Source organism: Ciona intestinalis, chromosome 4 (genome assembly GCF_000224145.3).
Source record: "Ciona intestinalis chromosome 4, KH, whole genome shotgun sequence".
NCBI lineage: Eukaryota > Metazoa > Chordata > Ascidiacea > Phlebobranchia > Cionidae > Ciona > Ciona intestinalis.
Window position 1 is genome coordinate 2,840,567 of NC_020169.2, and position 20,606 is coordinate 2,861,172.

Genomic DNA, 20,606 nt, shown 5'->3' on the forward strand with positions numbered 1-20,606 from the left:
TTCATTCATAATACCGTATATAATACATATCTGTATATCATATAACACTGTACATTAACATAGGATGACAACGCTGCATTGCGTAGAGAGCTTATGTTAACAAAGGAGGTCGGTCACGATGTCATGAACGATATTAACAATGGTGTCATTTCATCAAATGAAGTTGCTGATAAATTTGGTTTGTCATTTCGAAAATATTAAATTTTAAAATCTTGAAACGATTTTTGTTTTTAGTTGCTGTGAGACATAAGCTGGCAAAGGAAACTGATGATTTAAAAAGTTATAAAGCAAAAGTACAACACTTGCAGAATCAAATGATAAAAGTGAGTTTGTGTCATTTCATTTATTTATCCATATATACCAGCGTTTCTTAAACTGGGGTAAATTTACTTCTTGGGTTAAATTCCTTGTATTTAGGGGTAAATAAGCCACCATTCAAAATCTACATCAGTTGACGGGACAGAAAAATTGTGCCAATTGTACTACTCTACCAGACATTAAATAACTCGTTGCCAAAAAGCTAGCACATCCGTTGCATTAAATATAACTGATGGAATTAGCTGTTTTTGCTTTTAATAAATGAGCGGCATATTACATATTGGGGGTAAATCTGATAAGCATCTTCGTTAAAAGGTTAAAGCATACAAACAAGTTTAAGAACCACTGAAATATACTGTTGCTGTTGGTATATTATATTTTTTGTAAATTTGCTATTCTGTCATGTATTTTCGGACATATGTCTAAAATAAAGTATACATACACAAATACAGACTTTCATTTATTTATCTTTTGGTGGTGGATTATAACATGGGTTTAATATCGGACAACATGCATTCTATACGACTGAATCCCTGTAGAATCGCAGTCCCTAGGATGTAGCCCAGAATTGCCCTATTACCCCACAACTGTGTACCTTACATACACTCTAATGGTGACTAGTAAGCTAAAATGCCTGGTAAATTGTTAAGCACCTTTTATTTACTTTTAAGTAAGCCTAAATTCCTGGTAAATTTTTTTAGCATTTTTTTTTTATCTATTTTTAACTTTAAGTAGGCCTAAATGTCTCGTTAGTACTGGGACTTTTACTTAAAAAAAATTAAACTATTCATATAGGCAAATGAAAGAGAAAAGCAATACCTTACCAAGATGCCTTCACCAAAAGAGTTACAAAACAACACCCAACAACTGCAGGATAAACAGAGGAAATTGAAGAAGTTAGAAGCGACTTGTCAGCAGCAGGAAAAAGTGATTCAGAAAATGGAAAAACTTCTTAACAAATACATCAAGCAGACAAGCACGAAAGGAAACATGGGAGATTTTCCAAATAATGTTGGAGGTAGGTCCAAACACTCTAAAGGATTGGTTCTATAAATTAAAACACCATTATTGAATGTAACTTATTTATCCTCACGTGGTGGGACAGAGACAGTCGTTATAACATGGGTGTTCTGTTTTATACACACCCAAAATAAGCTCCAGTTATGCAAATACCCACAAAAGAAAATATTTTTTTTAATATAAAAATTATTTTATTACATACAAAAATTATTTTTATTTGAAATGAATTTTTTTTCAGACGCAAACAACCAGGGAACAGTTGGGATTTTGAGTCAAGAGAATGGTAAACTACAAATAGAAGTTGATCAACTGAGGGTATGTAATGAATGAATGAATGAATGAATGTAACTTATTTATTTTTGTATGGCCAGCAAGGACAGCCGTTATAACACTGGTGTGCTTTCATACATGTATTACTAAAAATCTAAACAACCCATAAGGGAATAAATGAATGTAGCTTGTTTATTCTTGTGTGGTCGGCAACCAAAGTCATTACAACATTCTGTTTCATACATGTGTTACTGAAAATTTGACAACCCTATAAATGGACAATTGCCGTTAAGTGACACAAACGCCCAGATTGGTGGTAGAACCCATAACCACTAATATAGAGACAGACGCAACAACTACTGTGCCATGGCAATATTTCAATAACTCACATTATTTTAATTACCATAAACAAATTACATTAGTTCAATAAGCATAATTTCAAAGCATTAATTTCTTCCAATTAAATGTAAAAGTGTTTTAATTATAAGCATGTTTTAACAACTGTTGATTTGTTGCTATATATCCTGTCTTTTCATTTAATATATTTCTAAATTTCTGCTAGCATAATCAAAGATGGAAATAAAGTTATTGTTATATTCATATTATTATTGTAGTACATTTACACGACTTTTAAATATTCCAATTTGTCAATTTACCTCCAGATGCAGTTAGAGCATCACAACGAAGAGAAATCAGATCTTCTTTCTCGTCTTGAGCGAGCAGAAAGTCGTGTGTCTTCCCTGGAAAGCCAGCTTGACCACAACTCACGTACATGGGCGAAAGAGAGACACGAACTCACAGTAAGACTCCAGGAACACAGGAATGGCATACTGAGGACAACAGGTGGAAATTTAAGCGATCCATTGCTGGTGAGTATCTTTGTATGGGGTTGGGGTAAGATGGTGCAGGTTTTGGGGGTAAGATGGTGCATGTTTTCATTCTTTTTTTATATTCATTGTTTTTAAAACAAAGAATATTTACAGAATCATATACAAGTATTCTTATTACTTCAAAAGGCTTTGGTTAATTGTTTAAAACCTGATTAAGAAATGTATTATATTATGTGCCAACGGTATTTACCTTACTCCACAGTACTATACATAAGCTGCATGTTGATATATTTCAATTGACTTTCTTCTATCCAGCACAACTGAGTCATATCTATACTCTTTAATATATATCAACTCTACACCTCTACAGCATGTCCAGCAAAACTGAACTTATTTTCTTTTCTCAAACAGAACTAACTTGAAGCTTATCAAGTTTTTCCTGCTGAACTAAGCAATATTAAGACCACTGTGCATGGCAACTTACCTATGGAGTGAATCACCAACTTTAGCTTTCACGTTCTGCATATCATACATAGGTTCCAGGATACATATTCTTGCACAGTGAAAATGACCAAAGCACTTCTGGTGGGCGGGTGTACACCTCTGAATTCTCACTGTGACTTTAATGTTTATTGTATCACAAAACGCTTTGTTTGTATACTTATTTAATTTAGTTTATTGTCGATTAGTGCAATTTAAAAATAGCTTCCAATATTAAAGTTTTAATTGTTTCAGATAATTTTATTCAAGGCTTCCATTTAGAGCACCAAGCTCTTGTAGTGTTTACCTGTAATTTTATAAGAATAACTTTTTATCAATAAAGATGCAGATATTATTGTTACTTAAAACAATTTCGTACATGAAATACAACTAATAAAATACAACAAATAAGATACAACATCCTTAATATTTTAATCAAGTTGTATTTGATTTTTAAAAACAAAAAACTTGGTATATTCCTTATATGAACTTTCTGTTCCTGCTTAAACTACTCCTCGTGTAAGCAAAGCTTTTTTCATAAACATTATCGAAAGTTTCCAGTTGCTTAATAATGAACATAACTGTTGGACTAATTTCAAGACGCAACGATTTCAGACTGATTTTTTATATAAAAAAATTGTTTTTGCTTTTTCAAGCCAAACAAATGACTGTCAATGTGAAAACAAAAGTTACAAAAAAGACAACATGTTTAAAAAAGTTCAGATCCAAATGTTACTATGAACTATTTTATCCCTATAATCGGTTTTTGGTAAGTTCGATAATCAGTTTTTGGTAAGTCCCAAAACACAGCAGCTGTAGTATACTTTGTCAGAAATTTGTTATAAAAGTAAAAAAAATAATTGGAAGGAAAGATAACTTGTTGTTGCTTTCAAACATCATCATCTTCTTCTTCTTCATTAAAAGATAACACAGGAGCTGTTTTTGATTTCGTTCCTTTTTTAGTTTTGGTCTTCTTATCGGTTTGCTCATCTTTTTTATCTGGGTTAGAATTGGCTTTCATCTTTTTTGAAGAAGCAGAAAGTCCCTTTTCTTCTGCTGAACGCTTGGTAGCAGGCTGTTTGAACACAATTTTTCCACCAACAGTACCTGTATCTAAAAACAAAAATGACAAATTTGCCTAAATTGAAGCTTTGTATCACAAAATAACCTTTTCAGTATTCGGTATGGGTGAGGTCCTTAGGGACCTGTCATTCAGGCCAGATTTGGCTCATTACCTCATACAGTATCAGTAAGTACCCATACTGTTTGAAATTATTGGTTAACACATGAAAACACTGCAACAGGGTAGCAATATCATATATTACTTATTACTGTTAACAAAATATTGTTCATATATTTTGTAAACAAACGTAAGCTAAGTGATTCTCAGTTGGCAATCTATTTTCTACAAACCTTTTTCCTTTTCATATTCTTTTTTATTTAAATCACCATCTTTTAAAACAACAATCACGGGCTGTTCATCATCGTTGTCATCTCTATCGTCAAGCTCAGCAGAAGGTCGGTTCTAAGCAGTTTATTAAAAAAGTAGTAACTCAAACTTGTATAAAATATAAAAAAAAATATTTTAAAAAAAATTGCAACAAATATAAAAAAAATGTTTAAAATGGGGTTTTAAAATTTATTTGTATAAATATTTCACTGAAAGAAAATACAACACCTTGTCATCTATCTCTGGTTCTTTTATTAAACCAGCTTTTTTCTTAAACTGTGTTATAAACTTTGGTTGCTCTTGTTTTATAAATTGAAACTTTTTCGACATTAGATGTTTTGCAATGCCCACTGTTTGCTTCAGTTAAACCACACGAAGATTTTAATAAAATTTCAGCTTCACCTAGATTTGTATACCAAATAGCTTTTATTCAAGAAACTTGGTCAACAAGAAAATCAATGTATGTTTAGCGCATTAAAGCGCATTATCTGTAATGTTACTTTTCTTATGAAAATAAATCAGTTTTAGGTACTTGAATGTATCCTGTATACTGCAATTTCTATTCATATTATATTTTCCAACTACATCATATATATATATATATATATATATGTTTTTACAAAAAAAATGATTAAATATATTTTAAACGAAATACAACAAATAAAGCCATATTTTACACTTTACTATGAAGCATAATTTTGCAGAAGCAAGAAAACAAGCTGCAAATAATATTCACTTTCCTAGACAATAAAAATTCTATTTCCATGGTTTTAGCAGGACAAAAAATATTCTATCCATTTTAAAAGCATACTGATACATGTATATATAATAAGTATGTGAATACAACAACAGAAGTACAAGCTAATAGAAACTGTCTTAGATATTCTATTTATAGTCCTATAGAAATAAACTAAAAGAAAGTTAACTTTACTTCTCCAGCATAATGTAAAAAATAAAATCCCATGAAATATTAACTTAGGTATCGTCATCAGTTTGTACAACAGGGTGAGATTTTCGCGTTTTGATTGAGTTTACAAGCTTCATGGAAATAAAAAGCGCGATAATAATTGTTACAAAACAGCATGCGAATAACTTTCTGGTGCCAGTCGCGTTAGAACTGCTGTGTAAAAATATAAGGCCTGAACACGCGATTAAATTCAGAGGAACGCGGAACCATGTTGTGACTGCAACGTCCAATTTGTCCAGCTCTATGGCTCTTTTTAAATCGATCATAACTGGAAAATAAACCCCAGAAGCCATTTCGAAAAATAAAAACGCTATGAATGAAATAACTGGAAACTCTCGTGAGGGTTCTGTAGATATTACACAACCAAGTACTGTAGCACACGTCACAGCCATAGTTGCGACTAAAGAGTAAGCAGGTTGGAGTTTGGTCCATACTGATCGTATACTGCGGTATATGGCACCTCCAACTAATGTTGCTGCCATAAAGGATGCAAATACAATACCCAGGGGTGGGTTATGATGGTCCAGAACAGGCGTCCACAAAAATACGAACAGACAGAGCACGCTCTCAAATAAAGCTTGCACAAAACCAACTTCAATTAGTTCACTGTTTTCAACAATAGTTCTCAATCCTTGACAGCATGTCTTGAGAAACTTCTTTTTCTCAGACCTTGTTGAAGAAGTGGTACTGTTGCTCCGAATTACCACTTTCTTTAATTTTCCCGGGCTTTCAACATTTTCTTTCCATTTCATGCCCGCAAATACACCAGCCACCAAAAGCACAGGGACTGATAATATTGAAGGGGCTACAGGTCCTAAGCCATACAGCTCACACATGCAGTATGATAAAACACCGGCGAAAACTGCAAGCACACTGTTAGTTTTTGAAGCTTTTAACATTGTGTAGTTTATCCATTCAGGGGGAAATTCATGAACAGTTATATGCTCATGAATATACCATGCCTCTTGCGCACAGAACAGAATAGAAGTAGATGCACCGGAAATAATTCTACCAATAATTAAAACACTGTACTGAGATGACAGCTTAATAAGGCAGGACACAGCATACAATAAAGTTGCAATCACAAACACTTTTCTTTTTCCATAACTCTGAACAATAAAGCCTGATGATGCCCCGAAAAAAAGCGAGGACGCGAAACCGCAAACATAAATGATTGCAATTTGGTCTTCAATGAACCCATATGATGAATAGAGTTTGTATAAGTATGGCGCATTTAACCAGTCACCAAATATAATGGGTACATACACCAAGAGATATATCCGCTGGAAAGCAAGGAATTGTGGGTTGGTGTTCGTCTTTTTGGCTGTATAGCGAGAAATTCCTTCCAAGAGCAAAGCAATGAGGCCAATTACAATGAAAGTGAAAAACACAAGTTGGAATAACATTGCAGATATTTTATGCGAAAACAGTTTGCAAGTTATTATATCACATTGAAGCTGTCTATAGAAAAATAAAAAAGTGTAATGTCAATTTCACTTGGATTGTATTATCCCTCATACCTCTTCTTGCTGCGTTGAACAAAATTATGTAATGCTAACTTTCTTTATTATTATACATAATTACAAAAACGTGAAATTTTAGTTCAATGTAGAAAATATTGGACTATGTGTATACATAGATATATTCAATTGAGATAAATTGTGTGAAATCTATTTTCTTGTTGTTGCTTGTTGTACCAACACGCAAACAAATTTATCATAAAAGTATGAGATCACACACAAGTTATGAATCATAGCCAGCTAAAAAGACTACAAAGAACTACAAAAATGTAATACTCAGACATTAGCCCTGTGTATAATACTGTTTATACTGAAAAACTTTCTTAGTGAACGCATATTTTAATGTTACCTGTTATGACTCTACGAAGTTTACTGTGTAGTCAGAAAACTAGGGACTTCCCCCTCTGCGTCACGACTATGGAACAGGGCCATAGAATGACTATGCCATAGAGAAACCAGCAAAACTACTACCCGGGGTGTTTTAAACCATATTTAGCTTCCCTTTATTGAAGGACGGTTAAAAACTAACCAAGTCGCAATCACGCACGCTTTAAAATAGTGCAAACAGCAGTAAAATTGCAATTAAAATGCATGTTCAAGAAATTAACAGGCGATATACAACCTACTAATAGGGTTTTGAAAGCGATGCAGGATACGATATGTATATACAACGAGTTGATATGATTTGACAACAATGCGAATAAGCTATACCAAGAACGGCCAAGGTAAGCATACGATGAATGCAAATTCATCGTACAACTTTAAACTACAATACACGAGCCTAATTAAAAGTAATAATAAAACGCAGCATATTAAATTTGCACCATCTGGCAAACGTAGTTTATATTTTGCAATGAATGATATGATTAGGCATTCATTCGAGCTAGTAGTCGTTGTTGGTCTTCATCTGAATATTTTCCCATCATTCTATTAAAAGTTGGAAGATAAGGACTTGATGCGAATACTTGAGCAGGATATCGTTTTCCCATTCGTTCAACTTCGTAGTTGCCACTTAAAACTGCTTCGTCATCAGATGAACCAACTTTTCTCGCATTAACATATCTGAAAAACAAGAGCACCGGAGGTAGTATATTTTAACTATCGCTAATTTAACTGTCATTTAGCTGTCATATTTTTGATGTTCCAATAAATCGGATACTCGTTATCGTATTTAAAGGGTTAAATAAAACTATATGTTTGTGCCAACAAAAAGCGTGGTGTTTCAGAATGGTAGTAGCAGAAGTTATGACAATTGTTAATATTCCGCCTTTTACTACAATGTCGTAAATGAATAGTATCTACAACCATATCTTTAGTAGTCCATGCCACAACCACCATCGTTAGCAAAGTTAAACCTACCCGAATGCGACTTCTTTGTTCAATGCAAATCCATGGACCGCGTTCCTGGTGTAACCGACGATTTCATCATTTCTCCAGATTGCTTCGTGTCCGAATAGTTGAACTGGCCTATTAAAATACAGGTTTCGTAATGTAAATGAATGTAACTTGTTTATTCTAGCGTGGTGGGGGAAACGGCTGTCGTTATAACACAAGTGTTTTGTTTCACACACCTCGTACGAGCCTGTGATTTACGACGTACTATGTAACTTAGTGGGATTAGTTTCATGGGTGACCACTGGGTTGGAGCAATTGCTGTTAAGTGTCCCGCCCAAAGACACACACGCCAAAAATGTTAGCAGTATCCAGGTCAAAACCCCATAATCTTTGGACCTGCAAGCAGGTACGCTCACCACTGTGCTACGGCGCTGGACGATAAAATTGTTATTTAGTTAAAAACGTACAATAAAAAAAGACACACAAGCCCAAAATGCTAGCAATATCCAGCCTAAAACCCCATAATCATTGGGTCTGCAAGCCGGTGCGCGCACCACTGCGCTACGGCGCTGGACGATAAAATTGTTATTCAGTTAAAAACGTACTATAAAAACTGTTTTTAGTTAAAAAAGGTTGTCTACTCACTCGTCCACCGTAAAACAGCAGAGGATTTTATTCGGGTTAGTTCCACGAAGTCTGTTTATTGCATCGCTCCCGACGTAATCAGCGCCTTCATCACACAGATTCATCAGTCTAGCTTCCAATGGGTTGTCATCGTATCGAATACTGTGACCCCAGTGGTGGAAACCTATTAAAAGCAGCAATGTTATGAACCATGAACACATATGTTACTTAGTGGGTGCGGTTTTTGTTTATGGTGGACAATTTGGACAACCTATTAGTGTCCATTCCTGCATTTTAGCAACGAACGGTCTAGATGCCTATAGGGACATATACACAATCACACAATGTGAGCAGCGTCGAGCTTCGACCTAATATCCTCATATGCTCGTGTATTTACAGATTTTGGTATAGCACTGCGTGGTATCATGGAACACCGTTATAGCACATAAATCTTGTTTTTTGATCGTGGTTTAAACAAAAATAAGGCATTTTAGAGTCGCGAAGGCACGGTTATATAATTCTAAAAATTTTCTTTGTTTACTACCAAATGGAACTAGAAAAGAAAGTAACCTATCTTACCCTAAAAAACACGTAAGTCCCATCATGCCCCAAAGCCGTCAATGCTGTCTTATTTTAGCCCAAAACATGTTCTCTCTTACCACACTCTACTATATGCATTTTACAGTAAATGGTACTTACCAACTTCTGTGCTCAATGATTCCATGGCTCGGTAACCCGAATCGCAAATACCATGTTTATCAGAGTCCTGCATAATGGCTTCATATATCTTAGGCATGTGTTGCATATCACAATGCAGTTCATAGCCCAGTTCACCAACAAAAGAAATCCTGTTTAAATATTGAATATTACACTTAGCGGGTGGAACACTTTCAAAAGTGAAATTACAGTTGATATATACTACTGTGTGTGGGAGAAGAACACCTTTAGCACATATTATCCGAATATCCTGATCGTGTTTTAAACAATTAACAACGGTCTATGGCTATCGTGGGGCAATGGTTTTATAATTCGTTGAATATCCTTTTTTTATTTCCAAATGGGGCGAGAAAACGCATTAAAGAGATGTTCCATCTTCCCCCACTCTACTATATTATTCATTCTAGTTTTATGTCTTACCTCGTAATAAGTTAAGATTACAATGTTTCATTTAAACAGATAAAATAGGGCGGGGTAACTTGAGACATGTTTTTATTTTTTTCCTCATTCCGTTTGGCAGTAAAGAGAAAATATTTACAGAATTGTAGAACTGATCCCCGCGACCCCAAAAGCGCTTGTAATTGTATAAAACACGATGAGGAAATATGAGATTTGAGTGCTAATCATATTCATCTCACCCCACAGTACTTCATATATAAACTCTATTCTCCATTGACAAACACCTATGGTAGATGTAGATGTACACCTACCTCATTATAAGGACGGGACATCCTGCGATCTCTGCTGACATCCAGCGGCTGAACTTCAGTTTTTTAATATTGCCCCCTTGAACTAACGCATCAAGGATTTCACGGCTGAAAGTAATAAATACCTTCTTTTTCAAACAGATAAAGCTTGTGTGGTAATGGGAATTGAACTCTAACGTAAATGGCAGGTCCCTTGGCGTGCTTTGCCGTAGGATCTCACTCATATAGAATATAAGCGGGTTAGGTTTGTGTGATGATTGAATAAACTTTGTTTAACCTCACACAGCGCCAGCGGGCCAACAACAGCCGTTATAATACAAGTGTTCTGTTTCACATACCTCGTGCCCGCTTACGAGTTATCATATGTGTTACATTGTGAGTGTATAACTTTTTTTATTATTTTATAATGTATATGACTAAGAATTTAAACAGCTCATATAGGTCTATCTATAACTGACAATTGTCGTTCCTAAGGACACACACGTCCATAATAACACCATTGCCAAGCATATAGAACTGGTAATCTTCGGACTAGAGGCAGGTGCACTAACCACTATGCCACCGCGCCGGGAAGAATAGTTATAGACGAAAACTAAATTACCTTTTTGGACCTTGAAGACTGAGAATACCCATGTCATTAGTTCTGTCGTCAACATTGCATTTTATCCCAAGATCAGACAACCTGTCGCTGAGGTGGCCTTTGCAGTATTCAGTAGTAGCACCACCAACCGTCATGTAAAACTCGGTTTCTGTTCAACAAAAAACTGTTAATGGCATATTTTACGAACATTTCTAAATCTAATGGTTAATTGTATAGGTGCACGTTGTAAACTAAACTAATATTTGTTATGATTCAACAATTTAAAGCATTGTACTGTAGCATTGTACAGACTGAAGACATGTCCCATCCTATATAGTAGGTTGGGGGGAGATGGGACACCTTAAGCACATAATATCTAAAAATCCTGAATGTATTTTAAACAAAAAACAACGATCTATGGAAGTCGTGAGGATACGGTTTTATAATTATTTAAATGTTCTTTGTTAACTACCAAATGGGATAAGAAAATTGAATGAAAAGGTGTCTCATCTTTCCCCACCCTACTATATATTATTTTAGTTATAAGTGTAAACATATATAATATCCCACCTCCTGTTAAGCCCGGAACTTTTGCGACGACAAGATCCGATTCAATTCCCCCTTCGTCATTTAGCATAAGCGTATAAGTGCATGGGCGTAGTTTTCCAGGGGCACTGACGTCACGACTGAAGAGGTAACGAGCTGCGGTGGCAGCGTCAGGCCCAGTTAAGAACAACTTACCCATGTAGCTGGTATTGAACATAGCAGCAGAAGTGCGGCAAGTTAGAGACTCTCTAGCGAGCTGGAATAATATATTAACCTGGTGTGATTATTTATCATTGAGTGGTAATAAGTGGGGTGCTGTTATAATATGGGTGTTCTGTTTCGTACACCTCGTGGCCGCTTACGAGTTGCCTGGTTCGTAATTTTCTGGCTAAATATTTAGTTTGAACGTATATACGTTCTTTATGTGTGGATGACAATTTAGAAAACCTGTAGGAAACCATTGGGTTGTAGTAATTGCTATTAAGTATTTGGCCTAAGGACACATGCGCTGTCAACGGTGGCAGCTCTGGGCCTCGAACCGTATTATCTGGCACAGAGGCGAAACCTTTAACACTCTAGCATGGTGTCGAAAATTTGGATAAGTAATTTCACGGTTCAATGCAAGCATGACAGCTTATGTGCACGATACGACATGACTAAATATGGTTTTAGTTTTAAACCGATACGTTTGATATGAAATTCGTATTCCACATATATGGTACCTCATGTTGTATTAAAACTGTGTTTTATACACCTAATTTCATGATTTGTAGAAAAGTATGTAAGTTGCCACCTGTTTATGTACGTCTCCTGGAAAATCAAACGTGTAGTCTTTCCTCAGCAACTCATCGTACTTATAATTGTCGTGTTTCACGTTATCATAGTTGCCATAGTAATCATACGGGAGCAGATGGGATTTGATGGGCTTGCCGTTTTCCTCAAACATAAAGTAACCAGGACGTTCCCAGCCGTGTTTTTCTTCAAAGAAGCAACCGCGGTCGGCCAAAGTCTGCATGAAACATAAATTAAATTGTGTAAGTACGAGGCAAATGTAAAGAGCATTATTTCGGTACAAAAAAAAATAACGCGAATGTTTAAATATTACATTTAATCTTTTTTGTCTCAAATTATATAGTAGGATGGGGGGAAACGGGACACCTTTATTACATAATATCCAAATACTCTGACCGTGTTTCAAACAATTCACAACAGTCTATATGCTGGTAGTCATGAGCATACGGTTTATAATTCTTTGTTTACTACCTAATTGGACGAGAAAATAGAAAGTGTCCCATCTTCCCCCACCCTACTATAGTTCTATACTTTTGGGGGTGGGGGGGGGGGAAATCAGAAGGATATATCGTTTTCAAACGCTCTCCCATATTTCCAAGTCGTGGTTTTAACAATTAACAACGCTTCTTTAGAGCCGTGAGGATACAGTTACATAATCACATATACATTACGTAAGTACTTGATTTGACCGTTTAACACGCAACATATTCTTGGTAAAATTACGCCAAAGCGTAACCTCAGGGTAAGATTTTAGTCAGAACGAGCCGATGGATCAGTAAATGCTTTAAACATTTTAGCGGAACGAATAGTTGCGAGACGCTTTAAATCCCAAAAGTTCGACCTTCGGAAGCTCTGGTCTTAACCCATAGCTATGAGTATCTCGTATAAATTGTAAATTGAAGATTACACTTTTACAATAGATCTACCAGCGCTGTATTATATAGTAGGGTTAGGAGAGACGGTAAACCTTTAGCACATATTATCCAAATATCCTGATCGTGTTTTAAAAAACTAACAACGGTCAATTGAAGTCATAAGGATACGGTTCTATAATCCTTTGAATGTTCTTTGTTTACTGGGGGGGGGGGCGAGAAAATAGAATGAAATCTTTTTCCACCCTACTTTATGTTGGGGGGGGGGGGGGCCAAATTTTTTTTAAAAAAGAAAGAATAAGGGGGGTTTTTTAATTTATCCTAGCGTGGCGGGGCAACGACTGTTACTAAAACACTGTTCTGTTTCATACACCTTGTGCCAGCTTACGAGTTACCACATATGTAACTTTGTCGGTACCTAATGTTTTGGAGTTTCTTATTTCTTTAGTTTAAATTTTAGACATATACCTGGTGAAGCGAATCCTTTCTCGCATTTCTACCAGCCAACGGTTGGTCGTGATGAAACGCAATGCTGTAATGTTTTGAATACATCTCGTGTGTTTTCTGGTGAAGCCAGCTTTTGTTTGAAAGGAGCATGCCCGGAAACCGCCTAAACGAAAACGGAAACATTTGGCATACTACTTTAAATTTAAAAACACAGACATAGTAGACTAGACAAAATGTAACTTGCTTTATCCCCGCGTGCTCGGGAAAACGACAGTCGTTATAACACGGGTCAGACGGGTGTTCTGTTTCATACACCCCGTTCCCGCTTATACGAGATAAATGCAACTTATTTATCCTAGCGTGACTGGGCAACGATAGTCGCTTTAACACGGTGTTCTCTGTTTCATATACACCCCGTCCGCTTACGAGTTACCACGTTTGTAATTTCGTTGGGGGATAATGCCTCTTACATAAGCTGAGATTTATTTACCTAATATCCCAAGCAAACATGTCGATTGAGGGTTTTCCATATATAACCCAGTTTGCTAATTCCCGCCCAGCTCCACCTCCATACATCATACCACCACTGTTGAATCCACTTCCATAGAAGAAACCACGGACTTCTGGTGACTCGCCCAGCAAAGGTTTCGAATCAGCAGTAAAGGACTCTGAAAATTGCACCGCGGCACTTTACATATAAATATTTAATGAATGAATGATGTAGTGTAGCTTATATTTTTGCTTTGCAGAACGACAGTCGTTATAACACGGGTGTTCTGTTTCACAGGCACAAATGTGTAACTTTGTGGGAAATTTGTGATTGCACAGTAGGCCTAAAGTATATATGAATATATAGTTGTGGGGTGAAATGTATATCGCTGGCATATAATCCCATATTAACTAATCGTGTTTTTAACCATTAACAACGCTGTTTCGGAGTCGTGAAGATACGGTTAAATAATTAAGTAAATATTTATTTTGTCCCAATATACAGTAGGGTGAGGAAGATGGGACACCTTTTCATTCTATCTTTCTCGTTCCATTTGGTAGTTAGCAAAGAACATTCATAGAATTATAAAACCGTATCCTCACGACTTCCATAGACCGTTGTTAATTGTTTAAAACACGATCAGGATGTTTGAATATTATGTGATAAAGGTGTCCCATCTTCTCCTACAGTGCTATATTATATATATAACGTCAATCTATATGTTATACCGAACATACGAAGCGAATGCCTTTTGAATATGTCATATGATATGCGTAATATATCCGGTCTTACCGCAACTAATGATTAATAGTGGTTTGGGCATTGTTGTGTAAATAACTCGTTAATTAAACCACTATACATATATTTGTCGGTATATGCTAAAATTAGCAATATTGTAATTTCTTTCTATTATATATTTTACGTCGGTAAGGTCTTACGCCTTGTGACATGAGATTTTGCCCCAAATTTTCAACACCCAAATCTCGGTAGTATAGTACGATGGGGGAAGATAGGATACCTTTAGTACACATAATATCCAAAAATCCTGATTGTGTTTTAAACAAATACCAACTGTCTATGAGAGTCGTGGAGATACAATTTTAAATTTCTTTAAATGAGCTTTGTTTACTACTGAATGGAATGAGAAAATAGAATAAAGATGTCCCATCTTCCCCCCTACTATATGTAACACTGCAAATTGTGTTAGTTAAATTTTAAGACAGAATATGAACAGTACACCTTACCTGGACCACACACGGTGGATCGAATACCAGACTGCTCGATCTCAGGAACAGATATGAAGGCATTTTCGATGTGTCGACTAAATACATCCCAGTCCAAATCATATAGACCGAAAGCGAAGTCTTTGTCAACCTATATATGCACATTAATGAATGTGTTTGTTGGGACAGAAATGCATTTAATATATATACGAAATAGCATGAATATGAATATAGTAGGGTGGGGTAAGACAAAACATGTTTCATTCCATTTTCGTCCCATTTGGTAGTAAACAAAGAATATTTACAGATTTATATTACCATATCCCCACGACTCCAAACGAGTGTTGTTTATTTTTATTTACACGTTCGGAAAATGTGGGATTTAGGTGCTAACGGTATCCCATTTTACCCCACAGTACTACAGTGAGACGGAAGAAGGCATTTATAGTTTATTCAATGTTTAAACAAATCATATTAACAGCACTATTGCCTTGTTATTTATAACTTAGTAAGAAAGATGTTTATATAGAATGTTTGAAAAGTAATTTAAATCTTATAAACTACACGCAACAGTTCACCTTAAAGCACACAGAACATAAGAAAAATACTTATTTCTGTCTCACTGTCTTTCTGGTTTACTGGGCATCGCGTGACTGCGGTTTCATGCCTGCTTGGTAATTTACGCTGCTCCACTTACATGCTCGCAGTGAATTGGGTTGGATTCGTAGCCACCTATCTGAAGAGTATCCCCTTGACGTTTCAAGTATATAGAACTATCATGGTCGCGAAGATTTGGCACTTTGTTTACTCCTTCTATTGGTTCAGTAACCACATATGCGTGTTTGTATGTTAACTGTGGGACGTTCAGACCAACCATCTGAAAATGCAGCGATTTAATCACCAATAATCACCTACAAAGTAACATACTTGGTAACTCGTAAGTTGGCACGAGGTGTTAAACCCGTGTGATAACGACTGTCGATTTCCGGCCACGCGAGGTAGAGTAAGTTACATTCGTTCATTCAGATTTATTATAAGAATTCTGTTAAGTATTGTGTAGGGTACGCACCTCGCCAACGTAGGGTGCCCATACACCAGTACAGTTGACTATGTTTTTTGTCTTTATGGGTCCATAGTTGGTGTTGATTGAAGCGATGCGTTTTATTCCATAGTCGTCCGTGCTCGTTTCAATGCTGGTAACATCGCAGTTTTCTAAGATCTGGATAAAGTGAATTTGTAGACTATAAAGCAGGGTTGGGTAAGATGGGAAATGTTTTCCATTTCCTCACATTTGGTGGGAAATAAAGCTTATTCACAAAAAATAACTATAGTTGAGTAGTTGTTTAGTATATGAATACGAAATATAAGCCAAGAGCTAACGGTACAACCCATCTTACGTAAGACAGAAAAATGCAATATTTGAAAATAGCGTAAAACCGATTTTAAATGGCTCAAAAATTTAACATTTTTTACCTTCGCCCCGTACTTTGCAGCTGCCCTTGTGTAGGTAACGCAAGTACCAGCTGGGTCCATTGTCCCGTCTTGAGGGCTATATGCAGCACCAACTAAATTGGAGATATCAACCAATGGATGAACCTCCTTTATCTCAGACGGCGATAAAAGATGAGCCTCAATATCGAAGACTTTGGCAAGCTGTGTAAGTTATAACTGTATCATGAACAACGCTTTGATAATTATGCGTATACTAGGTTGGAGCAAGATAGTCGATGTTTTTATTTACTTTTCCTGTCCAATTTGGTGGTAAACAAAGAATTTTACATATAGTAGGGTGGAGGAGATTGGGCAACTTTAACACATCATATTCGAATCCGGATCGTGTTTTAAACAATTATAACAGCGGTCTATAGGAGCCGTGAGGATACGGTTTTATAATTCTATGAATGTTCTTTGTTAACTAGCAAATAAGACGAGAAAATAGAATGAAAATGTGTCCCATCTTCCCCCACTCTACTGTATTTATTTTTACCGTATCCTTACGAAACTGAAAGAGCGTTATAATTTGTATAATATAAATCGGCAAAATATAGGGTATTGTGTGTTGAAGATAACCCATCTTATCCCACATTACTATTCGGCTAGTTTTCACGCAGCCTTGACCTAGAGTTTGTAGAGACGTTGCCTTGACCCAATTAAGCAGCAATGCAGCAGAGCGCGTGCGAAAAGTAAATGCAAACATGGGACACACGGCAATCGATAACAATTAAACAAAGGGGCAACTGTGCAATTGAAAAACAGGACACGGCAGAAACTTTATACTTACCCAGTAAGCCAAACGTCATGCTTGTATTTTGACGGTGAAGATACACAAGGCGTGTTAGTTACACATTATAACCCATTGCAAAATAAAACATAATGTATAGACTGTGGGGTAAGATGGGACACCTTTAGCACATAATATTCAAATATCCTGACAACGGTCTATGAGAGTCGTGAAGATACGGTTTAAAAAATCTTTGAATATTCTTTGTTTATCAATAAATGGGAAGAGAAAATTGAAAGAAAGGTGTCCCATCTTCCCCCACCCTAATATATTAAGGTGGTGAAATATATCAATACAGGGCATGAGGCGTATGGAACATAACACTCTTGTTATAACGACTGTCGTTGCCCTGTGCTCGCGAGGATAAAGCAAGTTGCATTTAAAATACAAGTTCAGTGCCGAACTTACCGTAGTCATCTCCTTATACGCGTCGAACCGTTGCTGAGTGTATGCTGTGAATAGACCACCAGTATGCACCCAACCAGTTTCGAGACCAGTCTCTTCAGGCAAAACTTCAGTCATCAGCTCCCGTGTGTGTTTTATAAGCTCCATTTCCAGATCGTGGCTGGTTAGGTGCCAAAGCAAACCTGTAGAAAAAATGGTTTTGTGAAATTGGAAATGAATTTCGATTTTTAGTTGTTTTACCAGCAGTGTGCCATGTCGTGCCTGCAGTGAGCTTGTGTTTTTCCAGCAGCACGACGTTCTTCACGCCCATTTTGGCCAGGTGGTAAGCTGTACTACATCCCACGCTTCCACCGCCTATAACCACGACGTCCGCTTCAGCAGGCACGCTGCCAGATTTCCTGGCTTGGTCAGCAGCATCGCTTTCAGTTTTATGAAGGGACGAATCGTAGGGCACTTCTTTAATGTCAGTTATTTTATCATCGTAGGTGCTTGACGAACGAAACGAACTGACCGCCAAGTGTGTTTTTCTGAATAAAAGGGAAGGTTTAAATGTACCGTACCGTATATGAATAATACATTACATGCTTTAAAGTAAAAGCAAAAAGTATGTTATTTCTTGACACCAATGCACAAAATACGCGGACGTCTTATGTTTATAAGCCGCGCAACAAACGTGTGCTTTGCGTATTCATCAACTTAGCCAGCGTTTTCGAAGTATTTATAAATTATGACTAATCCAGAGTTGTTTGTTGTGATCGTTGCCCTGGCAGTTAACTTTAAAGTTTAAACGATTGTATTTATAGATCAGTCTTTGACAAATTAAGCTAATTTTACACTTGACTAGGATAATTACAAAACTGGGGCAATAACACCTTGAAAACAAATTCTTTTTCTGGTTAACTATTAACAAGTAAGCTATATTTGGAAAGTTTAAAACTGGCTTTGTGTATACGACCCTTTGTTACTGCCATATAAGGAATGCCTAAACCGGTTCTAACCAGTTTGAACTGGGGTACCCAGCTCCACTTACCTGCGTTATAATTGTAAATATTATTGCAAAACTGCTGGCTGTTATGACTTATTTAACTGTTAATAAAGCCAATTGTGGCTATAGCAACACCGATTTCTAATTATTTTATCGTCACACACTAGCTTTGTTCTTCAAGCAAACTTTATTTTCGTTGGTTTATTTTAAACCTAACCGTTTGCCGCCAGCGCAATTGTTATTTGTTGTGATAAAAAACAGCACCCTTTTTGAGTTGTATAACAATTTTATTGACAAAGTTCAAAACATCCATAAAAATATCTACAACGAAAATAAAACATAACGGAACGACAAAATTGAATAACATGATAATAACGTACCTTCTTAGGGCGCTGCCAAGCCCATGAAGTCTTATTAAAGATGACATTCTAACGCTGTATTCTTCGGTTTAAACGATAAAATATCAATAAAATCTCCATTGCGTTAAACTCTGCGTAGAAAATACTATCGCGTAAATTGTTGTTTTTTATACAATTACATGCAAATGCTCACCAAGTGAGGCACAATAATACGTTTGAGCCAAAAACTATAACCAAGATATATTATGCCTCGAGCCACCGAAACAATGAGTAATGTCTATTTACCTCTGCTATTAAAACGAAGCAGTCTCTTTCGTTACGCTACCTTTTCACGCGTCGGAAACGAATGAAAGAAAATTATATAACACACAAAACACTCGCGGTGTAGCAAACAAAGCAGGGAAGAACCGCCGTAAGTTCGATTCGGTTTTCTCTCATAAGATTTTGTTCCCGCCCCCGACGGACAGCAGTCTAGGCTCCGCCCACAGTTTATTCTGTCCTGATTGGCTGATCATTCGCCTGGCTAAGTACAGCGAACAGCTGGGTAGTCGCGACAGTCAAAACAAATAAACAACAAATGCTATGAATATAGTATATTAAACCTTGGTCTGGTCTACCTTTAGATTGACGTGGCATGACCAATATGTAGGTCTATCATCAGCATGAAACATTACAACTAGTTTCATTGGCCGACGCTACGACGCCCACTTTAATATCGTTCTGGTACCGAAAACTAGGCGTAAAAGGAGAAAGGGACCAGCAGCGTTCAAGACCACTACGCTTCACTGAAATTTATAGCCTCACGACCTTTGTTGTACTGTCTTTTTGTCGTATTTCTCAATGTTTTCATTTACATACGGCACAGCAATACAGCTGCTTTAGAAAAAGAGAATTGATGCGTCAGTAGTTCCTTACTGTTACGACGAAAACAGATTCAAAACGGCCACTTATAAACACTCAGCAGGACAGCGTGGTTTTAAAACCATAAACAAGAGACTCAAATAACAGTGGCTTGTAACGTTATGCTAACTCAGGCCTGCAAACATTTAAAACGCCGCGCAGCGCCTTTGTATCCCTTCAACACCTTAACTACTTCGCGCTAGCTGCTAAAACCGCTTTCGCTTCTGCTTTACGCAGTTCCTGTATAGCTCAGTAATTTGCAAATGATCAAATTTGTTCTACCACTCACTCTATTACAGGAAATAAACAGATTCGTCTCCGTTTTATTCAGCTAAAATGACATTAACTGAAAAGCTAAGCAACTTAAGAAGGCATACGTGGGTAAATTAAAGCCTATGATTCAGCACACGAAATGTTTTCGTTGTGGCGGCTTTTTTTTCGTTATAATATCCTTTCCTGCAAACCATCAACGCTCAATAAATCATGGC

The 20,606-nt window shown here is 36.5% G+C and overlaps 4 protein-coding genes across 9 annotated transcripts in view; 1 reads left to right on the plus strand and 3 right to left on the minus strand.

Annotated features, from left to right (window-relative positions):
• LOC100176321 (coiled-coil domain-containing protein 33) overlaps positions 1-3,351 on the plus strand; it is a 20,254-nt gene extending 16,903 nt beyond the window's left edge. For 2 of the 4 annotated variants that reach the window (XM_026834185.1, XM_026834186.1), the window contains exons 21-26: positions 64-178; positions 235-323; positions 1,114-1,336; positions 1,577-1,653; positions 2,271-2,477; positions 2,975-3,351. In XM_026834185.1, the coding sequence (XP_026689986.1) occupies positions 64-178; positions 235-323; positions 1,114-1,336; positions 1,577-1,653; positions 2,271-2,477; positions 2,975-3,058 (795 nt within the window). In that variant the 3' untranslated portion in view covers positions 3,059-3,351. Of the gene's footprint in view, positions 1-63; positions 179-234; positions 324-1,113; positions 1,337-1,576; positions 1,654-2,270; positions 2,478-2,848 lie in introns of all 4 variants that reach the window. The other 2 variants (XM_026834187.1, XM_026834188.1) reach the window with 2 other exon arrangements.
• Positions 3,352-3,527: 176 nt separating this feature from the next.
• On the minus strand, positions 3,528-6,810 carry LOC100187309 (molybdate-anion transporter-like). The gene is made up of 3 exons (XM_026834262.1): positions 4,597-6,810; positions 4,332-4,443; positions 3,528-4,031 (listed from the first exon to the last, which is right to left on the minus strand). The coding sequence occupies exon 1, from the start codon at positions 6,739-6,741 to the stop codon at positions 5,344-5,346; it is 1,398 nt and encodes a 465-aa protein (XP_026690063.1). The 5' UTR covers positions 6,742-6,810; the 3' UTR covers positions 3,528-4,031; positions 4,332-4,443; positions 4,597-5,343.
• Positions 3,808-4,698, minus strand: LOC104265311 (uncharacterized protein KIAA1143 homolog). The gene is made up of 3 exons (XM_002128776.2): positions 4,597-4,698; positions 4,332-4,443; positions 3,808-4,031 (listed from the first exon to the last, which is right to left on the minus strand). Exons 1-3 carry the CDS (start codon positions 4,696-4,698, stop codon positions 3,808-3,810), a joined length of 438 nt encoding a protein of 145 aa, XP_002128812.1.
• A 522-nt stretch (positions 6,811-7,332) lies between the features above and the next one.
• On the minus strand, positions 7,333-20,600 carry LOC100184925 (sarcosine dehydrogenase, mitochondrial-like). Of its 3 annotated transcripts, none has more exons than XM_002128895.4 (18): positions 19,504-20,600; positions 19,240-19,349; positions 18,115-18,401; positions 17,878-18,056; positions 16,662-16,841; positions 16,258-16,407; positions 15,886-16,065; positions 15,210-15,339; positions 13,966-14,143; positions 13,497-13,638; positions 12,158-12,373; positions 11,389-11,620; positions 10,840-10,987; positions 10,242-10,346; positions 9,514-9,662; positions 8,836-8,998; positions 8,215-8,322; positions 7,333-7,917 (listed from the first exon to the last, which is right to left on the minus strand). In XM_002128895.4, the coding sequence occupies exons 2-18, from the start codon at positions 19,284-19,286 to the stop codon at positions 7,722-7,724; spliced, it is 2,790 nt and encodes a 929-aa protein (XP_002128931.1). In that variant the 5' UTR covers positions 19,287-19,349; positions 19,504-20,600; the 3' UTR covers positions 7,333-7,721. The 3 variants fall into 3 exon arrangements, with proteins under 3 accessions (XP_002128931.1, XP_018667187.1, XP_026689996.1); XM_018811642.2 differs by having other exon boundaries at positions 19,412-20,600; XM_026834195.1 differs by having other exon boundaries at positions 19,240-20,600.
• Positions 20,601-20,606: the final 6 nt, after the last annotated feature.

Bases quoted from the DNA above. Each gene is read 5' to 3' on its own strand.
- LOC104265311 (XM_002128776.2), bottom strand. From the start codon at position 4,698: ATGTCGAAAAAGTTTCAATTTATAAAACAAGAGCAACCAAAGTTTATA. The intron at 4,444-4,596 runs GTGTTGTATTTT...TAAACTGCTTAG, and splicing joins AACCAGAGATAGATGACAAG to AACCGACCTTCTGCTGAGCT. The intron at 4,032-4,331 runs GTTTGTAGAAAA...TTTTGTTTTTAG, and splicing joins AGAATATGAAAAGGAAAAAG to ATACAGGTACTGTTGGTGGA.
- LOC100187309 (XM_026834262.1), bottom strand. From the start codon at position 6,741: ATGTTATTCCAACTTGTGTTTTTCACTTTCATTGTAATTGGCCTCATT.
- LOC100184925 (XM_002128895.4), bottom strand. From the start codon at position 19,286: ATGTCATCTTTAATAAGACTTCATGGGCTTGGCAGCGCCCTAAGAAG. The intron at 18,057-18,114 runs GTAAAACAACTA...TTTTTTCTACAG, and splicing joins CACGACATGGCACACTGCTG to GTTTGCTTTGGCACCTAACC. The intron at 16,066-16,257 runs GTGCGTACCCTA...CTGCATTTTCAG, and splicing joins GGGCACCCTACGTTGGCGAG to ATGGTTGGTCTGAACGTCCC.